Genomic DNA, 20,581 nt, shown 5'->3' with positions numbered 1-20,581 from the left:
ATATACAGCGAAAATGCCGTTTGCTGCGCTGTCTGCTGGGAATGCATGAAGGGTACGTGAACCGCATCTGCTGCGTCTCTCCACCACCCGGTTTCCATAGACTATCGTGATATGCTTTTTGAAAACAAACTCTGTATGGTCTGCTGATTATTCTTAGAAATTGCTTTCACATAACCTTGAATTTTGAAAAAGGAACACAATTCTACTGGATGCAAAACTGGTATTAGTTCTCATCCTCATAGCTTTCGCCGCACCCTCAAAGAAAACTGTCAGTTAAAGTAGTTCCTAACCAAAAATCCCCACAAAGTGAGGCGGAGGATGTGGTCATCACGTACATCGCATCAAATGACCTGATATGACGGAGACAGTCACTTTAAAGTGTTTGGTTGATATAATAATCATTGGCATGCCCTGCTTACTGCTTTTGTTTTTGAATAGTCCATTCATATAAGCATCTTGAGTAAATACTATGAAAGTATACTTGCCGAACGTGGTGATAGGTCTGGAGACCTTTGTTTTTTCACACCTTCACGATGTAACACAGAGCTATCATCTAAGATGTGCATTGTTCCTTGGCCTGTCTTCTCTGAAAAAAATACAAGGTTCAACGCCGCTGAGCCAAATATTGAGCGAAAGCATTAGCTGCTTGCGACCGAGCGTTCTTCTTGTTCTATTTTTCTTCTTCCTTAGCCCACATATAAAGACCGGCTTTAACCAAGCCGTTTGAACGTGCCTTAGTGGCTTATAGGGGTAACGTGAATGCCGAGGTCCTAGGAGGCTGATTCTGACATAACCGTCCCATGTGAAACGAGAGAGCCAAGTTGGCAGCTCCTGCCAGCGCTCTCTCGTTTTTTTGTCACGTGGGATGTGACGATATGCTCTGCGCCACGGGTGCGACCGCGCTACACTGACCGCTTGAGTTGGTATCCCAGCTCTCATCCTAGTGTCACGTGGGGTGTGACGTCACAGCATCGCGTGAGTGCGGCCGCGCCACGCTGAAGGCTCGAAACCTAGAGTAGTATTGCGTTCGCAATAAAAAAAAAGGTAATCCTGAAACTTTAAACCAAAACTTAAACCAAAACTTTAGACCAAAGCACGCTTTCTCAAGTCTAGATTACCACGCAGGAACGAGTCAGTGTGATCACTGGGCTCCTGCAAAGCGCAATGTCTGCCCAATAAAGTCATGGTAAGTATTCACAATATTTCACTTATCCAATCCCAATGGCGTTCAGTAGTACTGCCAACTATTCAAGTGCTTCGTAAACCATGCTTGCTTGATGAACGCGCCCGCATTACTCATCTGCGGAATCCGAATATCAAATTTTGATCTTAGAGGTCGAGACACCAAGCCACTTTCAATTTTGCATTAGAGACTTAAGAATGGTGGAAACGACTCCCGACTACTATGGGCTAGCTCCTTATTTGTCAAGCTTTGCGCCTAATGCGGTTAGCAGTCATAGATGTAAACTACTCGTTTCTGCGAATACAATACGTTCGACTACGGAAGTTGCCCTTGCTCTCTTTGCTTGGCAGTTACCTAGCCTTCGAGAATTGAAGTCGTGCTCAAGACCATGTTCTTGTATTTATATAAATATATATATACAACTCAAAAATGCTTCATATTACTCTCAGTTTTATTTTTATTTGTAGTTTACGTTTCGGCAAGAGCCCTGCCTTTGTCAGGATTGAATGTTAATTATCGTGCTTGACTTATTACAGCATAGTAACTGGAGGACACACACATACAAGCAGAATATGTGTACATACTTAAAAACAGAAAGCACAAGCACAATAAACACACACATGCACGACAGAAGTGATCGTGTTGAACTGCTTGCGCCAAGCTGGCCTTGTGCTGAATTCAAATAAGTGCCATTTTGGTGAGCGACAAGCGTTAGTGCTTGGTCACCTCGTCGATGGTGATGACGTCCGGCTTGATCCTCAGAAGACCGTAGCTGTTGTCGCATTTCAGCAACCTCGTAATGTGAAGGAGCTCCGCGGTTTTGGGGGGTTTTGCTCTTTTTTCCGACGTTTCACATCACATCACATTTATTTTCGTTGTTAGATACACGTACATGGTTACCAGTATGGAGGTCCCCCAGACAGTTTTCACTTTGGGACCTCCTTCTGTAATAGTGATGACCATGTACGCTTCATCCCTCGTTTCGCAGACATCAGAGTGTGACTCGTCTTTCCGGCAGCTGAAGTTCCTCTTAACATCGGATCCTATTTTACGGCACTTCAACCCTTCTGCTCCAACGGAAGTTCATACTGACGCAAGTGTTCTAGGCATCGGTGCTGCCATCGTTCAGCGCTATGACGACCGCGAACATGTCATTGCTTATGCCAGTCGGACTCCAAGTAAGACTGAGCGCAACTACACCATAGCCGAGCAGGAGTGTTTCGCGATGGTTTTCACCGTACAGCGGTTTCGCTGCTACCTGTACGGACTGCCTTTTGTATTGGTAACAGATCACCATTCCCTATGTTGGTTACTCAATTTCCGCTATCTGTCTGGTCGCCTGGCCCGCTGAGCTCTTCGATTACAAGACTACGACTATACTATTTCATACAAGAGTGGCCGACGGCATGCAGATGCGGACTACCTCTGTATCTTGAATGTATCTTTCGTATCCAGAGGGGTAAACAGCCCTCATAAAACGACGCCAAATGCACATTACACTGTTCCACATAGACAAATGAAAGAGTGGTGTTACGATACGGGTGAGCCGCAGATAACAAAAAGTGTTTTGAAAGGAAGGTGTTGCAAATTACGTTTCGAGAACTATTCTTTGGAAGTAATGCACACGGTATTCCGTATAAGACAGCGCAAAAACAAACGGATGGATGCATGGTAAATCTCCATCATGGCTTATATTTTATGTTACATGTGCAAAATAAATTCACACAGCATAAGAAACAATCTGTTCACATGTTCTTATTTCAAGAAACAACAAAATGAATTCTACTAGCAAAAGCAAACAGCTTACCAAAATAGCGAGGCGACGCGTTAAAAACCACATTGAGGTGGGCGGCCTCAGCAGCACATGATCGCCGCAATACCACCGTGTATACTAGAAACGGGACTCTTGGATGCAATCCGGTGGACGTGTGATAAGCTATCTATCTTTGAGGGGAAGTGGAAGCGCACGTCGCTACGCCGCCCACCTCGTTCCGTCTCATGTATACGATAGGAAAGTTTGCATGATGTTAGACGCCATGCTACCATGTTGTCACAAAATCACCTCTGACGCTGGCCAATTCGTGAAACAAGCATAACAAGCACGCCAGCTAGCCCGTTTGCACATGAAGGGACAAATGCCGATGCGCGACATTACAATCTTCGCCACAAGGACGTGTACTAAAAACCGGTTGAAAAGCTCTTGCATCGTTATTTTGGCCCGTACAACGTCTTCCACCGCCTAAGCGGCGTGAACTACGAAGATCTGCCTGGCAGAACTATGATAATGGCTCATCGGCGTCAGCGGTCCAAAGTAGGGCACGTGGTGAGGTTCAAAGCTTATTTTTCGCGGGATCGACGCTGTGTTTACTAGCTCCCCTAGCACCATCTCGGCCAGGCTGTGTTATGCGTCTTTGTGCTGTGATTGAGGGGTTATATTATGTTTCATTTTTTTTGCACATACCTCTTTTCGCACTTAGACGATGATTAATTTTTTTAGGCGGGGAATAAGATCACGTTCCTAGCACCACACGGCCTCTGCGCTAAGCCGCAACGACCACGAACTGGTTGTTGGCGCCTGAAGAGCGCTCGCCGCGGACCTTGTTCAAAAAACGCTTTGAGAACGCTTGTAGAACGTTTCGTGGGTCTGCTTGCACTTAGCTCTGCGTCCGCTTGTGTATATATATATATATACGAGGGGTACCCAAAAAATGCCGAACTAACTTTTTTTTGGTGGGCAGCTCTTTTGTAGTACCGTGTTTTGCCGCTAGGAGCGCATAGAGTGAATATTTCATAGTCAGTCAGCCGAGTGGTATTGCTGAAGGTCAGGCGTACTAGCTTCGGCAGAGTTTATAGTGACAACTGGTTTCTTCTCAGAAGAGAGGGAATGAAACTCTTGAAATGGTAAAAACGGCGTACAAGGATGATGCTATGGGGAAAATTCAAGTGTTCCAGTGGTTCTCCCGTTTCAATAATTGGTGAAATGTCAATTGATGACCAACCTCCTTTTGGTTATCCCTCTATGGCCCGAACACATGACAAAGTTGAAAACATTCGTCGAATAATCATTATTTGACCAAAAATGGTATGCCCCCTGTTCCTCACCCCTCATACTCACCGGACTTTCCCCGTGTGACTTTTGTTGTTTGCAAGAATTAAAAAATAAATGAAAAGAAAAGAAAGCGTTTTGCTGATGTTCAAATAAAAACCGTCGGAGGCGTGTCAAGTATCACAAAAGATGAATATAACAATTTTTTTAGAAGTGGAATGAAAGATTAGACAAATGATTAGTGCTAGTGAAGAGTTCATTGAAGGAGATTGAAGGTTTGGGTTTAAATAGGTTCAAAAGGAAATAAATTGCGTTTCTTTTGGTCACCCCCTTATATATATATATATATATATATATATATATATTACGCGGAAAACTAAATATTAGGCACAGTCAAACCTACGGCAAACCAAGGCCGACGTACAGACTTCCAGAATTGCAGAAGCCACTATAGCAGAAAGGTTTTATTCATCGCTTCAAAGTGGCGATATCTCATAGACATTCGACAAAGCCGACAAAGCATAGCTTGCACTTGTTTGTCGGCAGCAAATATTTGTTTCTAACGCTGGTGTGCAATACCGAGTGCACCCTTTATATTTACACATGTCTTTGAAAACGCTTCTTGTGCTGTTAAATACATTATTACTCAAGTAATTTAGAAGACTACATTTTTGTTGCATATCAAAGCGAAATACTTGACTGCTAAAATCGCATTTCTAAATGTTTTAGTGCGTCATGTCAACATATAAATTGTTTCGATACTCACTCCTCTCAATTTTACGGGGCATGTCGACGTGAAAACTATTTTGCGGTTTTGCGCCTTGGCGTTGCTTCCCATTTCCGTGTAGCTGAAAACGTTTCGTTGTGCGGTTGCGCCTCCATTCCATGAATGAAGCGCCAGAAGCCAGGCTGGCCCAGTTTCGTCAATTTCTCTGTTCATATGTCCTACCGTTAGCTCGCGCATGCATCTGTGTGGGAGCTGTTACCAGAAGATCGATACATGGTACTCAAAATCAAGCCCCTTTAGGGCCGCGTTGCGGTGCATTGCCTGAAATGTCGTTATTTGAAAAACAATGCTTAATTTTACTTCGCTTCGTTCATGATACCACATTTCATTTTCTGGAAGTGACATTTTATCGATCAAGTTTCCGAACAGTGAAACCTTACCGCAAGGGTGAATACACCTGTCTTTTGTGGATATGATATAAAACTTGCAGAAATTTGCACCACCCACGTACTCCCCTTGCCTATTAATTATATATTTTAGCAAATCCTCATGCCGAGGTAGCCGAAATAAAAACTGGACTAACCTTGAGCCCAAGAAAATGCTCCCAATAGTAGGAATAAATATATTACAAAGGAGTTATAATTCATGTGCATTCTCGCAGGGTTCATTGAGTGGTATTCTGAAAAGAGGACCAAGGGAAGGTTTGCGATTAGACATGCTACCCTTTGTAAGCAGATAAGGCTGTAAGTGAGAAAGAAATTTTACAGCAGGATATTTTACCTAGTAAGGCTACCAGAATATATTATGATCATTTACTGCACTACAATAACATACCTTCATGAAATTGATTATTGTGTCTCTGATGTCCCTGTAGACATATGTGTATTGTCAATCATTACTGACGCATTTGTTTCTATTTTCCTTCACACTGAAGCTCGAGCGCTAAGTGTAGAACGCTGTTCAAAGTGAGAATTCATTTATTTTGATCTGAAATTATACGCCAGAATTTCTACGGCATTCATCAAGGCCTGTGTGTAGCATGTAGATGTAAAATACCAAAATGCAAAATTTTGAATTTGGGATTTAGGTGTGCCATAAACCCCATAACTGAGCGCTGTTTATTATAAGCGAACCAAGACTCAGTATTGTTGGATTGCCACTAATTATAGCAATCGATAAAGACCTTCTTGAATAGCGCATGGAACGGAAATAATATAGACGCCAGCGCACTCAGTAAGCTTACGGTCGCAGTGCATATCGGTCATCCGACAGGAGAAATGCATGATTGTATTTCACGTTTGGTCTCATGTATGCACAAGAAACAAAGTAAGGCAGGCTTTTAGTAACGAACCTTTATGTTCTTGTTCCAATTCAAAGCATTTGACACCCAGGTGGGATCCGCGATGTTTGAGTGCATACGTAAAGGTATACTTAAATGCTCGTATGTTTTTGGTGTGTGTGCGCGCATATTCCTAATTTGTTTCATTTATGGTGCTAAAATATACCCCATTCCCGGTTACGTCAGCCTTGATGCAAGAAGTAAGGACCAAGAAAAGACCATCAACTTAGTGTTGTTACGCCAAATGGCAATTGCGCATACTGGCATGTCGGATTTCACCACAGTTTTGATTCGAGGCTTCGTTTTCACGGTCACGTAGGATTCAGAAAAACATGCTCGAAAACTATGATTCATAGCTGAAATGTGAGCACAGTGTAAGGTTTCTAGACCGCTTAACTCCAACTAAAAGGGGTTTGTGGCAGCGATATTTTGTAGATATATTTATCAGAGATTGAAGTTGATGAAGAGGTCTACATTCAAAACACAACGCAAGAGACGGGGTCTTCGTCGGGTGAAATATATTCTGCTGAATGAATGGCTTAGTGGCCTAATCCAGTGGCAAGAGAAGCTTATTTTTGGCCGCCAATGCTCCACCTAAACCCACTTGCGGCAAAAACTTCCTTGCTTTTTTCCATAGTTACAGGAAGGCAATCCAGACTTAAAAACATTCACTGCAGAGGTTTTGATGAAGACTTATAAAATGAAAACGTGGAATATACAAGGTAGCATTTCTTCGATGTAGTTCTGAGTTCAGATTTTGCCAGTACTTGTGGCACGAACACACAAGGGTGAGGAGTGAACAAGAGACAACGGACGTTCGCAACCTACAAAGGATTAGACTCGCGATCCAAATCGGGTGGCAGGTTTTCCTTGAGCTTTCAGAGTAAGTCAGCAGGACTACTACAATAAAAGTTTAAACGTTTTGCTGCTGAACACTCCTTGTTTAGAGTACCATGTGTGAAGAAGATGAGCCTTTTTTGTAGGACGCTGATGAAGAGGAAGCAGTCTGTGGAATTCTGATCGCGCAGATCATCGTGCTGGTTTGATCATCGTGCGCTTCCTTGCCGACCTCGACGCCATCCTCGACGTATAGATTAAGCCTTCTCTTACACTTGGTGGGGGTGCGGCCTGATACCCTCTCCTCACGCTGGAGCTTCGCACCCGTACGCTACCGGTAATTCACATGGCCGAAGACGAACACCTAACAACTGCCCCAATTACCCCGTTGGTCGTCTGCTCTGGCTCCTTACACCAGCGAGACCCTGCGCTCTTCAGTGGGACAGACGACCCGACTGTGAAGACTGGCTTGCGTCATACGAGCGAGTGAGTTCGTACAATACGTCTGACGATGCAACAAAGTTAACGAACGTTATCTTTTATTCGACCGGATTCGCCAACCTGTGGTATCGTAACCACGAAGCCGAAATCACGAATTGGGACTCATTTAAGGCGAACCTTACCACCATGTTTGGCCTTCCTACTGTACGCAAGCTCCGCGCCGAACAACGCTTGCACGATCGAACGCAGTGGCTTGGCGAGACGTTTACCAGCTACATTGAAGATGTGCTCCTCCTTTGCAGTCGCGTAAACGCCCAGATGACCGAGGTACAAAAGATCAAGCACATCCTGAAGGGCATCGAATATGACACCTTTCTCATGTAACATCCCGGGATTTGATAACTGTTGCACAAGTTGTCAACCTTCGTCAAAGCTACAATGAGTTGCGCAAGCAGCGACTCCTCCCTCGACAGCCTTCCGTGCCTGTGGAATCACTTTCTGGCCTCTCCGCTACATCTGAGACCGCCTCGCTGCTGCAGCAGCTCAAAGGATTCATCTGAGAGGAAGTTGCTCGCCAAATATCACTACTGCCCACAAACTGCGAGCTTTCCCGCAATATGGCGCCCCTTCGACAGGTCATCACCGATCGCATGGCGGGCGCCTTCCCCCTCTCCATCCGCCAGCGCCCATTCCTCAGCCCGCACAAGCCATTGAGACCCTCGCATACGCCGACGTCGCTCCACCTGTCGCTCCACCAATGACATGCGCCCCCACTCCTGTCGCACCGCTGACGTACGCTGCGGTCGCTGCCCGACCACGGCCACCTAGCTACCCTGTGGTGTACGCTACGCCTCATACGCCTCCAGCGCCCGTACAGGAATATCTTCAGGTGCCACAGAATTTCGTTCCGCCTCGACCGCAGCGCCGCAATCCATGGCGAACAAGTGATAACCGTCCATTTGTTATTCTTGTGGATGTGCTGGCCATATTGCCCGGTACTGCATAAATCGCTATACCGATGATTTGCTATCGCGCCGAACATCAGCTTCCTGGCAGCCAACCTGGGATCAGTACGCAGCCGCCGATTCATCTGCAGGTTCCGTTGCGAATGACCGTACTACCTTTTCTCCTCGGAGCTCAACCTCGCCGCATCTCCGCTCCCTATTTCCTCTGCGCCGGCGTCCCAATCTTGCGCAAGAGGAAAACTGAATGCCGCAGTTGCTGAGGTCGGAACTGCGCAACGAGCGAATTGTAAAAGGCCTCACGTATCTCCTGAAAATCTCCTTGAAATTTCTGTTGGGGGGGTTATAGCACAGGCTCTTGTCGACACCCACACCGGCGCTGCTGTTTCTGCCATGACTGCAAGTCTTTGCCGTTCATTGCGCAAAGTGACGACACCTATTTCAGGATTCTTGCTACGCACGGCAAGTGCCCAGCCAGTAGAGCCTAAAGCGGTGTGCACCGCTCGAGTCATTATTCAAGAAGTTTTGTACGCAATAGAGTTCGTAGTTTTGCCTTCCTGCTCTCATGGTCTTATCTTGGGTTGGTATTTTCTGTCGCGTCATAATGCGGTGATCAACTGTGCACGTGCCAAACTGGAGTTTTTTGCACTATAGATGAACCGTCGCAGCACGTTCGTTTTCCTAACGTCCTCGTTGCCTGAAGATACTGATCTTCCTGCGTGCTCTTTCGTTCTTGTGCCCACCGCTCGTGCTTTTTCCCACCGTACTGATGTACTTTTCATTCCATCGCCTATCTTCCTAAGCCGCAAAAATCTTCTTCTGCCGTACGCCGTACTTTCTTGTCAGCTGGCTCATCGATTCCAGCTCATCGATTCTATTCTCCCTGGTGATGAACACCCGCTTCACAGCCCGCTGACTTGGGTGCACTCACACCGCGTGTTCTTGCGCTGGACCAGCTGGACCAGTCTTCTGCCGACGTTTTCCTCCGCTCCATCGATGCCAGTCTTCCTGAACCTCAACGCTCTGAACTTCTCGCACTGCTTCAGTTCCGTTCTTCATTCGACTCTCACAAGCCTGCTTTAAGCCGCACATCAGCTGTTGCCCACCACTTTGACACCGGTTCCCATGCTTCTATGCGTCAGCGCCCCTATCGAGTGTCGGCCACCGAGCGCCGAGTTATTGATGGCCAAGTTCTCACAATGTTACAGAATGGAGTGATTGAGGCTTCTAATGGTCCCTGGTCCTCCCCTGTTGTCCTAGTGTGGAAGAAAGGCGATTCTATTCGCTTCTGCGTTGACTGCCGTCGCCTAAACAAAATCACAAGGAAAGACGTCTACCCTCTACCGTGTATAGATGATGTATTGGAGTGCTTACAAGGTGCTGAGCTCTTTTATTCGCTTGATTTACAATCCGGTTACTGGCAGGTGCCCATGGCTGCGGAAGATCGCCCTAAAACCACGCTTGTCACCCCCGATGGCCTCTTTGAATTTACCGTCAAGCCGTTCGGTCCCTGCCATGCTCCTGCTACATTCTAGCGTATGATGGATACAATTCTGCGTGGCCTAAAGTGGAAGATATGCCTCTGTTACTTTGACGACATCGTGGCGTTCTCGCCGGACTTTGCGACCCACCTCTCTCGACTGAAGCAGGTCTGGACATGTCTTGCGAACGCCGGTCTGCAGCTCAACTTGAAGTGTCGTTTCGCTGCTCGTGAGCTGACCATTTTGGGCCCCGTTGTGTCCAAAGATGGTATCCGTCCTGATCCCGCCAAACTTCGAGCTGTGACTGCATTCCCGAAACCTACTACCATAAAGCAACTGAGGAGTTTTTTGGGTTTGTGCTCATATTTTTGGCGTTTTATACGGAACTTTGCTTCCATTGTCGCCCCGCTGACTTAGCTGCTCGGCTATAACTCAGACATTTCGCTGTGGTCATCGGCATGTGACGGTGCCTACAGCACCTTGCGCGGCCTCCTTACAGCCCCGCCTATCCTGCGCCATTTTGACCCCCAGGCGCCAACCAAGTGCAAGCAGACGCGAGTGGTGTCGGCCTCGGAGCTGTGCTTGCTCAGCGCCCCTCTGGCTTCCGTAGGTACGTAGTCGCAATTACGCCAGCCGTATTCTCACCAAAGCCAAAACGAACTACTCTGTAACGGAAAAGGAGTGCTTGGCCATTGTCTGGACAATCACAAAGTTTCGCCCTTACCTTTACGGCCGTTCGTTTGACGTAGTCACGCACCATCATGCACTATGCTGGCTTTCATTGCTCAAGGACCCATCCGGCCGCTTGGAACGGTGGGCTCTGCGTTTGCAAGAATACGATATCCGCGTTATTTATCGATCTGGTCGCAAACATAAAGACGCCGCCGCTTTATCTCGCTCACCGCTTCCAGCCGAACTTGCCAGCCTCTCCGTCTTAGACTCCGTGGCATTTTTGATTGACGTCAGTGACATGCCGGCCGAACAACGGAAGGATCCATGGATCGCCTCTCTTATTGACTACCTTTCAAACCAATCAGCGATTACCCCTTCACGCGCACTTCGCCGCCAAGCTTCCCACTATGAGATTCGGGATAACCCCCTTTACCGACGCAACTACAACTCAAGTGGACGGAAATGGCTCCTCGTGATTCCGCGCCATTTACAGACTCAAATATGTAGAGTTTTTCATGCCGATCCACACTGCGGACATACCGGAATTTTCAAGACATACACACGAATCTGTCTTCGTTACTATTGGCGCAGTATGTACAACTCGGTTCTCGGGTACGTTCGATCGTGCCTGACGTGACAACGCCGCAAACCTGCCTCTCCCCGTTCGAATGGTGAGTTACAGCCTCTCGCATGCCCGCTTAGACCCTTCGACCGCGTTGGAATTGACCTCTATGGCCCTCTTCCGTAGACACCTGATGGCAATTGCAGGGTCATTGTCGCCGTCGACCACCTGACGCGATATGCCGAAACCACCGCGGTCCCAGCTGCAACAGCCCGAGATGTGACTGGTTTCTTATTGAAGAACTTTATTCTCCGTCACGGTGCTCCTCGTGAATTGCTCAACGACAGAGGCCGTGCTTTCTTATCCGAAGTCGTTCAAGCCCTGTTCGATCAGTGCAAAATCATTCACCGGACTTGCACCGCTTACCACCCGCAATACAACGGCCTAGTTGAACGATTTAATTGCACCCTCGGCGACATGCTCGCGAAGTACGTCGTATCCAACCACACCACGCGAACTGGGACATTGTCCTTCCTTATATAACCTATGCGTACAACACTGCTACGCAATCCGGCACGGGTTTCTCTCCGTTCTGTTTGCTTTACGGTCGGCATCCGTTTGCTCCCTTTGATACTGTCCTCCCCTACAACCCTGATCCGTCAGAATACACTACAGTGGCAGAAGCTGCCAAGTATGCCGAAGAATATCGCCAGATTGCCCGCACTTTTGCGACCGACTCTCAGTGGCGCCAAAAATATTGCCATGACACCGATCAGGAGAATGCCCCAAACTTTGAGCCCGGCTCACTTGTGTGGCTATGGGTTCCATCCGGTAGCCCCGGTCTCTCCGCAAAGCTGATCTCAAAGTATGCCGGGCCCTACAGTGTCGTCGAGCGCTCTTCTCCAGTGAACTATTGTTGAGCCGTTTACGCCATCTTCCGATTTGCGACGCCGTGGCCGCGAGACTGTACACGTGCACCATCTTAAGCCGTTCTACGATCCAATTGTACCTTCGTCATCTTAAGTCGCCAGGACGGCTCCTTTTTCTCTGGAAGGAATTGTGAAGAAGAAGATGAGCCCTTTTTGCTGGACCCTGATGAAGAGGGAGCAGTCTGTGGAATTGTGATCGCTTAGATCATCGTGCTGCTTTGATCATCGAGCGCCTCCTTGCCTACCTCGATGCCGTCCGCGACGTATAGATTAAACCTTCTCTTACAAATGCAATTTTCATTGCATGGAACAAACGTAAACATCTGTAAAAGTGCAAGAAATCCTGTGTATACTTCAAACATCGATATCTAAGTGTCTGGACTATTCTTAACTTTGATTCAAATCAATGTTACGATCTGAATATATCCAGAAATACCAAAACCAGTACAGGTCGGACATCATTAAACGGAGCGTATGCTTTTCCGTACAAATTAAAATCACACCTCCGGTACCAGAAATAATAAAGCAATATTTGTCGAAGTGAAAGGGCAGTGGCTTCTCCTACCGGTTAGTACGTTCCATGACTGCCAGTTACAGTTATGCAACGAGTGAAAACTTTTAGAAGAAAAAAGCATGCTCCGTTTAATTTTCACCACACGGGCACCTGCTTCTCCGGCAGGTGTATTGATGTCAAGGTACTAAATGCCGTCATTCGGAAATTGCTTTGTCTATAATATTTTGTTTAAAAATTGGCGTTTGTAATTTCATCAAAACTTTAATAATTTTCTGAATGTATGTCTTACATACTGCTACCGGGCGTTACGAAGACGAATGGCTTCTCTTAAAAGTACTGGCTCGAAGATGAAGTATAATAAAATTGTGAGGTCTCTCCACACCAAGGTACAAGGAGGGTATATTTTCAGGAATCACAGGCTTAGAGCGCTTGAAAGGCTTTGTGTCTATATCAAAGGCATACGTCCCAACCACCCACCGGTAGCTCTCTGCAAGACTTCTTGTTGGTTTCCTTGGTTCCCTTCCTTGCGATTACGGAAGCTCCGCAGTTGAAACATTGGGAGGCAAATATGCGGGTCGCTATTTGGCTGCTCGATGTGCATTTGTGATTTCGTCGCCAATGCCGTATCCGCTGAACTTCAAAGGTCTTCTTTATAAATGCTCCAAGTAACATCAAGTGTGTCACCAGAGCTTTGCGTCGAACAGAACGCCCGCTCTTACAGCTTTCGTCGCAATCGCCTGTGTTGAGTCAAAACTGCCGCGATGCACTGCTGCTCTAGCGTTTATTGAAGCAGAAGATCCCCTCTAGCCGAAGATCAACACTATTGGCGTTTTTTATCACCTTGCTAGACCTTATAAATGTGAATTGGTGTTTTTGGATGGGAACAAAAGTATCTCGCAAGCTTGACCCAAGAGCAAAAAAGTTTCAATGTACACTACAGTCAATTGGCAGAAAAAGTGTCCTGCCAGATGAAGCAATTGGGATAAAGTTGTAGACGTTTCTGCTACAGCCGATACATAGAGATGAAGTGTTGCTCGCACTGCCTCAAGAAACACTACGTTGGAGTTGCTGAATGTGGACTGAAAGTTGAGTTTGTGCAAGCGCACTTAATTCGCTATTAGCTGAATCAGGTAAAAAGAACGAAATGTCTTGGTAGCCGTTTCCGGTATTTTGGTAACGTTTGGTGCTTTACAAAATGCAGCGGTAGCCTCTAAACGGCTCTGAGAAAGGCACATTGCCCGTCTGCTCAATGTGCAGATTGTAAAAAGGTGCATTGCAACCTCTCCATTTAGGTGTCTAGGTTACAGTTTTTATACCGACGCGAATGTTGATTGTTGCCTCTTCATGTGGTGGGTCTGAATTTTAATTCTTCCAATTGGATACACACTCCGACACAAAAATATATTTCCTGATGGCTACCGGTAATGTGCTGCAGCACTGGCTGTTCACTGCAATCTGGCCCGTGTAACAATACAAATGGTTGTCTGTTAAGTCAGAGTAAGGCCATATATCAGTCCAAGAAGTCCAAGAACTCCATCATCTGCACCCCAGCATGTGAATAATACTGAAGAAAGCACCCAAGTAGTTTTTGCTTCAACAAGTGAGCGCAACCTGGTGCATTGAATGCATTTTAAGAAACATCCAGACAAGACCCGTAATGCGGCGAAGCCCAGCTTCGCAAAAGTCAACACCAACATTCAGGTGCCGGTCAGCTGGACAAGGAACAGTTGTGAGGAACAATTTCTCGAACCAGAAATGAACCCAGAAATCTGAGAATTGTCAAGCCGGCGTAAGCGAAAAACAGTTGGCAGCCACCTGAAAACATCACAGCAATCACCTAGCCCGGCGAAAGAATGACATTATCCCCATGTAACGCTGACAGATTGGTCATCCTGGCACTACGTTCACAATTAAGAAGACATCGCGAACACTCTGTTGAGGCTGCTGTTGTCTAAATCTACCATACAATCCAATACTACCTTCTTCAAACAATATTATGATTATGACTAACATATCAGCGTATTTCGCCGCTACAGCAATTTACACTTGGTTTTAGCAACTGGCGCTGTGAAGCGGACATAAATGTGAACATGCAAAATAGGCAGTACAACGAGACTTCTAAAAAACTTGGAGAATAAAGCATCCTTGGCAGAAAAACATCATAAGTGCTTCCTGTCACCATGAGCTTTTTACGCTTACAGGAGTTCTACATAGATGTAAATGAAAAAAGGATCCAGATAAATCAGCTTTCCTCACCCCAGCACGTAAACAGATGGTGTTCTGTATACCTTCCTTTCTCTAGCTTCTTGATGACGATTTATATACTGCGAGTTGTTCAGTGAAGCACTATTCTAGGGGTTAACGTATGCTAAATGTATCACCCAAAATTTTGGGTGACACAAGAGCCATGACGCTCGCTTCTGGGAAACGTTATTCATAATAATTGAGGCTTCGCAAGAAAGAAATCCTAGGAGAGACTGCAAATTTGCAAGTACAGTCACAAACGCTGCCTGCCTGCGGCGCTGGATGAAACACTATTTCTGTTTTCACATGTATTATACACCATACATAGTAATACCGCCTCTTTACAGCTCAAAAATGCAAAAACCACGTAGGCAAATTTGCAACTCACGTCTCATTCCGCGCAACCTCACACGCGTTCAGTATTCTGCATTTTAATAGACATCGAAACTTAACAGACGCTAGCACGCAGTTAAAATCACCCCCGTCGTAGCGGCTCAGTGGCTATGGCGCTTCACTGCTGAACGCTATAAGCACATTCAACCCCGGCGGCGCTGGTCCCTTTCACTGGGGGCGAAAGTAAGGCGAGTCGTACAGTGCGACTTGTGTGTACGGTAATGGTGGCGTGAATTTTAGAAGCCCGCTGCAAGGAGATAGGTGTATAGAGGGTATCTAGGACATTTAAGCATAGCACTGTAAAAGCTTATTGTTCGTCATTTTGTTATTCTTTGCAAGTAAAATTTATTCGTTCAGTATTTCACTACGAAACAGCGGCCTGTATTAAATACAATTTAACCATCTGCACTAACGCATTACAAAGTGTTCATTTAAATGAAATAAAAGAAATTAATTTAACTACTTTCAATTTATGCACTCAGAGAGTTACACTTTTCTGCCACCTCCAGCGATAAGCATGCGATTTTTTTTAATTTTCGGAAACATCACGCCCCTAATCCCTAAAGCGAAAAGAATATTAATCGTTATTAGAAAGGTTATTAGGCAATATTGTTGGCCGAACTGAGACGAAACAGCTCAGTAAGCGCTTGCAGCTACGCCCATCACCACATGTTGCTTGAGGATGAACGTTTCAAGTTCTTGTCTAGCACGTACTAACGCCACCTGCGGCCCCTGCATGGATAGCGAGCAAGTAAATACCACTTGACGCGCTCACCGCGGAGAAGGAATCGGGGAGCAGGAATTACTTTTGTAAGTATGTGACTGGCAAAGAACAGCCATAATAAATTATTAACTGCGTGTCCAGTCCAACGTCCCGTAGCATGTGGAATTGTAAGGCGAGGCAGCGTGAAGAGACTAACAAATGGCGATTTCAAAAAAACAAAAAAAAAAACACTCAAGCCAAACTAAGGAGAAGCCTTTTTGCGTGCTAGCGAAGAAAGCGAGTAACAAGTGGCCAGAGTATTTTCCCAAAACGTTACTCCATTTTTCACGAGGATGATGGTCTAAAAATGAATGAAAACTACCAAGACAATTTCGTCGTACACGGTAGAAATATGATAAAAGAAGGATAGAACAAACTTTTTTGCCCCATATTACTGTGACGTTGGCTTCTTCATTACCGCGCTCCGCCGGGCTATAGGCGGCTGCAGGTGGCAAAGCACTGCCATCCTGGACTAAAATATATTCTTCAAAATGTCGAACACGCTCGTTAGGAGTCAAATATAGTTATTATGCAAAGTAAAGATGTTTTGAAGTTTCATCTGAATAACGCTCGTGGAAACCAGCTTACGCATATATTACTGCGGCTATTGCGCAAACTAATGATGTCTTGACAAGAAAAGGAAATATTAATTGACCCTGGCAACAACTACATCCTGGCCAAATTAAACATAGCTGGATTTGAATGATTGCGAATGCAGAGAAAAGCGTCAGGAAACAAGATTGTGGTCTCGCATTTCTTATCGTGAAATTGCTGTGCCGTGCTTAGTGCCAGTGGTTGCACCATTAAAAGCAAAAGCACAAAATTGTTCGTGATATTCATTTAAGCTGGAGGCGAGTTAAACATTTCCTATGGGAGTTCACGCTTTTAATATAGAGCATAGCAGATAACAGGAAATGGAAGGTACGGCATAGTACGATCGAATAAAGGATCACGAGTTAAAGAAAACGAAGTAAAAACTTAAAACAAATTTCTTACAACAAAACACGCAAAATATTCACCAGAAATATACTAATCAATGGTGTAAGGCAATAAATATGCTCTAAGCATTTTCGGAGCTAGCTAACAAAAAATGAAAAAGCTGCGATTAACCAATAAAAGACCTTCATGGATCACTGCCTTTTCGTGGCGGAGGAGCTTGCGAAACTCGAAGTCGTGAATTCTGCTGTGTAGGGCCACCCAAGATAGACAGGTCCGGCAGAGAGTTCTGACAAAATGTAATTCACTGTAGAAGGTAATGGCAACCCACTCCGGTATTTCCTGCCAAGAAAACCGTATGGCCAGTCAGAATAGGATTAATGATATGGCGCCGGAAGATGAGCCCCCCAAGTTGGAAGGCTGTTACTGTGGATGAACAAAGGGTGATTCCTAGTAGCTCCAGGACGAATGAAGCGGCTGGGCTAAAACCAAAAGGACGCTGAGTTGTGGATGTGTCGGAAAGCGACCGGAAAGTCCGATGTTGAAAGGAGATCTATCACATAGCAACATGGAATGTAAGATCTATGACGCAGGGTAAACTGAATGTCGTCAAACGAGAAATGAACAAGCCTTCCTGAACATACAGTGCCAAGCAGTTGAGAACAACAGTCAATTAAAGAACACAAGAGCTCTGTATACGACAATCAAAGATATCAAAGGAAGCTGCTGTGCTAAGCTGGGCGTGATAAAGGACAAACGAGGCAAGGACCTCACTGAAGCCTCAGAGATAAAGGAGAGGTGGCAGGAATACACAGGACTTTACAAGAAGGACCCGGATGTGCAAACGCAACATACGACGGTTGTGATTACTGATCTCGAGCCGGGCATCCTGAAGCGTAAAGTTTAATGGGCCTTAACCAGCCTCGCTATGAACAAAGCTAGCGGAATTGATGGCTTTTCAGCTGAGTTGCTTCACAACCTCAACCATGACGCTGTTAACATTCTATGTACATTGTGTTTGAAGATTTGTACAACCCTGCAGCGGCCACAGGATTGGAGGCGGTCAGTTTACATCCCCATTCCAAAGAAAGGCAGTGCCAAAGATTGTTCCAACTACCGCACGATCGCGCTTATTTCGCATGCTAGCAAAGTGATGTTGAAAATCCTCCAAGGTAGGCAGCAGCAGTATGTGGATCGGGAGCTTCCGGACGTGCAAACCGGGTTTCGCAAGGGCAGAGGAACTAGAGACCAGATTGCCAACCTCCGCTGGATGATGGAAAAAGCAAGAGATTTTCAGAAACCCATCTACTTCTGCTTTATTGATTATGCGAAAGCGTTTTATTGCGTAGATCACAGCAGATTGTGGCAAGCTCTCCAAGAGATGGGAGTTCCAATTTACCTCATATCTTTCCTCAGGAACCTGTATGAAAGGCAAAAGGCCACAGTCAGAACTAGGCATGGTCTTACTGATTGGTTTCCGATTGAGAAAGGAGGGAGAGAAGGCTGCATATTGTCGCCCTGCCAATTTAACCTATATGCAGAGTGCATCATGAGGAAGGCCGGTCTGGACGAGCCTTCAGATGGAGTGAAGATTGCTGGAAAACGTATCAACAACCTTAGATATGCGGATGATACCACTTTAATGGCAGAAAGGGAAGTGAAACTCAAGAGCCTTCTGATGCGAGTAGAAGAAGGGAGTGAGGAGTTTGGGCTTAAACTGAAAAAACATCATGGCATCTTTCCCTATCAAGTCCTGGAGCATCAAGGGACAAGATATGGAAGCTGTGACAGATGTTCTCTTCTTGGGCTTCAAGATTACCCCGGAAGGAGACTACAACTATGAAATTAGGAGACGCCTGGTATGGTTAGCCTTGGCCCCCTAGTAAAGAGCAGACATTAGTCTGCCAGCCAAGATTCGTATAACTCGTGCTATGGTCTTTCCAGTTGTGATGTATGGATGTGAGAGTTGGACTGTGAAAAAGGCTGACCGCCGAAGAATTGACGCGTTTGAATTGTGGTGCTGGCGAAGACTCTTAAGAGTTCCTTGGACTGCCAGAAGATCAAATCAGTCGATATTGTCGACCATAAACCCTGACTGCTCATTGGAGGGTCAAATTCTAAAGTTAAAGCTCAGCTACTTTGCTCATCTGATAAGAAGAGAGGAGTCGCTGGAGAAAGATTTGATGTTGGGAAAGGTTGAGGGTCGCCGGAGAAGGGGTAGGCAGCGAACGCGATGGTTAGATGGCATTCTCGAGGCATTGCAGATGAAGCTATGTGATGTTAAGAAGGTAGTGAGAGACCGGAAAGCGTGGCGTGACATGGTCTATAGGGTCACGAAGCGTCGGACACGACTGAACGCCTGAACTGAACTGAACTGATCTACATCGACTGGCTGCCTTTCATCAACAAGACCCTATAGGTATGCAATTGTATTTCTATCTCTGTGTAGCTTTTCGTTACATTGTTCGGGACAGTGAAATTGTTGACTCAGTTTGCAGTGGTGCCTATCCGCAGTGAACGAACAGCGTAATTGCAGACGGAAGCCGCATGTCTGCCTTCACAGTGCAAACAGCGAATAATGCGAGGGCAGTGTTTCTATCCGTCCCCTGCAATTGCGCATCTAAAGCAACGGTCTAATCTGACTGAGGGACGTCTCCGCCCCACCAGTCTCACGTCCCAAGTACTCACCGCTTCGAGTGGATCATCGAAAGGCAGAAGAAGCACTTTCCGCCTTGGCTAGACCTAGTGCTGTGCACAGCAGAAACCAAAGGCAAGACAGTCCGACGCGAGCAGCCTGCTTTATAATTACAACTATGTGCGGTCAGAACCTGCTAGCCATTATCTCTGTCTTGATTGCTCGATCTCCAGACAGCAATGATTCCTGTTCGCGCTCGAGCTTCCACCTTGATGCGTAAGTCTCCCAACAACCATTGGACCTTCGCTTTTGCAAACTGCTGCTTGATGGCATTTGGCTCAATACTCCGCCGCTTGTAGCAGCCTATTACTTCCCTCGGCATTACATGTACTAGCATCTCTATAAGCATGGCAGAGAAAGATAAATTACACGTTTTGAGTTCATGAAAACCCCGACGTCCATGCGGATGTAGAAGACTGTGTAACAACTACTTCAAGAGTAGTCTTGACTGGCTTGGTTTCCTGGAGATTGCCCAAGTACCGGTGCATAATATGCGTCGATTTTAGAAGTGAGTCTTCAACATAATTAGTGAAAGTTTGAAACAGCTAAATATGACATTCAGCAAACCATTCACAACGGGATAACGCCTGGCAGAACTCTTTCGTAGCTAGATTTAACTGGCACCGGCACTATGCGCTACGCGCTGCATAACTGCAACTACCTGCCACCCGTCCCGGAATCTGAGTCGAGGCGCGTTGACTCCTTAATATTACGCCAATCCACTGGATTCATGGCTGTTTGCATCGCTCGATTTCGCGACGTGACGTACCCAAGTTATTAATCACGTGTCCCACTCATGAATTCTCTCCTCAGCTACATTTTGAATGGTAAGTGTCCAAAAATCATCCAAAACCTTG

At 46.0% G+C, this 20,581-nt stretch overlaps 1 protein-coding gene across 3 annotated transcripts in view; it reads right to left on the bottom strand.

The window, feature by feature from the left end:
- LOC146195963 (uncharacterized) overlaps positions 1 to 15,142 on the bottom strand; it is a 31,963-nt gene extending 16,821 nt beyond the window's left edge. The window contains exons 1-3 of one of the 3 annotated variants that reach the window (XM_084596309.1): positions 14,950 to 15,142; positions 5,540 to 5,635; positions 486 to 586 (exon numbers count right to left, since the gene is read on the bottom strand). In XM_084596309.1, the coding sequence (XP_084452435.1) occupies positions 486 to 586; positions 5,540 to 5,624 (186 nt within the window). In that variant the 5' untranslated portion in view covers positions 5,625 to 5,635; positions 14,950 to 15,142. Of the gene's footprint in view, positions 1 to 485; positions 587 to 5,539; positions 5,636 to 10,740; positions 10,838 to 14,949 lie in introns of those variants that run through there. The other 2 variants (XM_084596307.1, XM_084596308.1) reach the window with 2 other exon arrangements.
- Between the last annotated feature and the right edge of the window lie 5,439 nt (positions 15,143 to 20,581).

The sequence above is a fragment of the Amblyomma maculatum genome, chromosome 3 (genome assembly GCF_055883805.1).
Source record: "Amblyomma maculatum isolate TAMU_Amacu chromosome 3, ASM5588380v1, whole genome shotgun sequence".
Lineage (NCBI taxonomy): Eukaryota > Metazoa > Arthropoda > Arachnida > Ixodida > Ixodidae > Amblyomma > Amblyomma maculatum.
The sequence above is the reverse complement of the archived record's forward strand: the minus strand, read 5'-3'. Positions and strand labels throughout refer to the sequence as shown.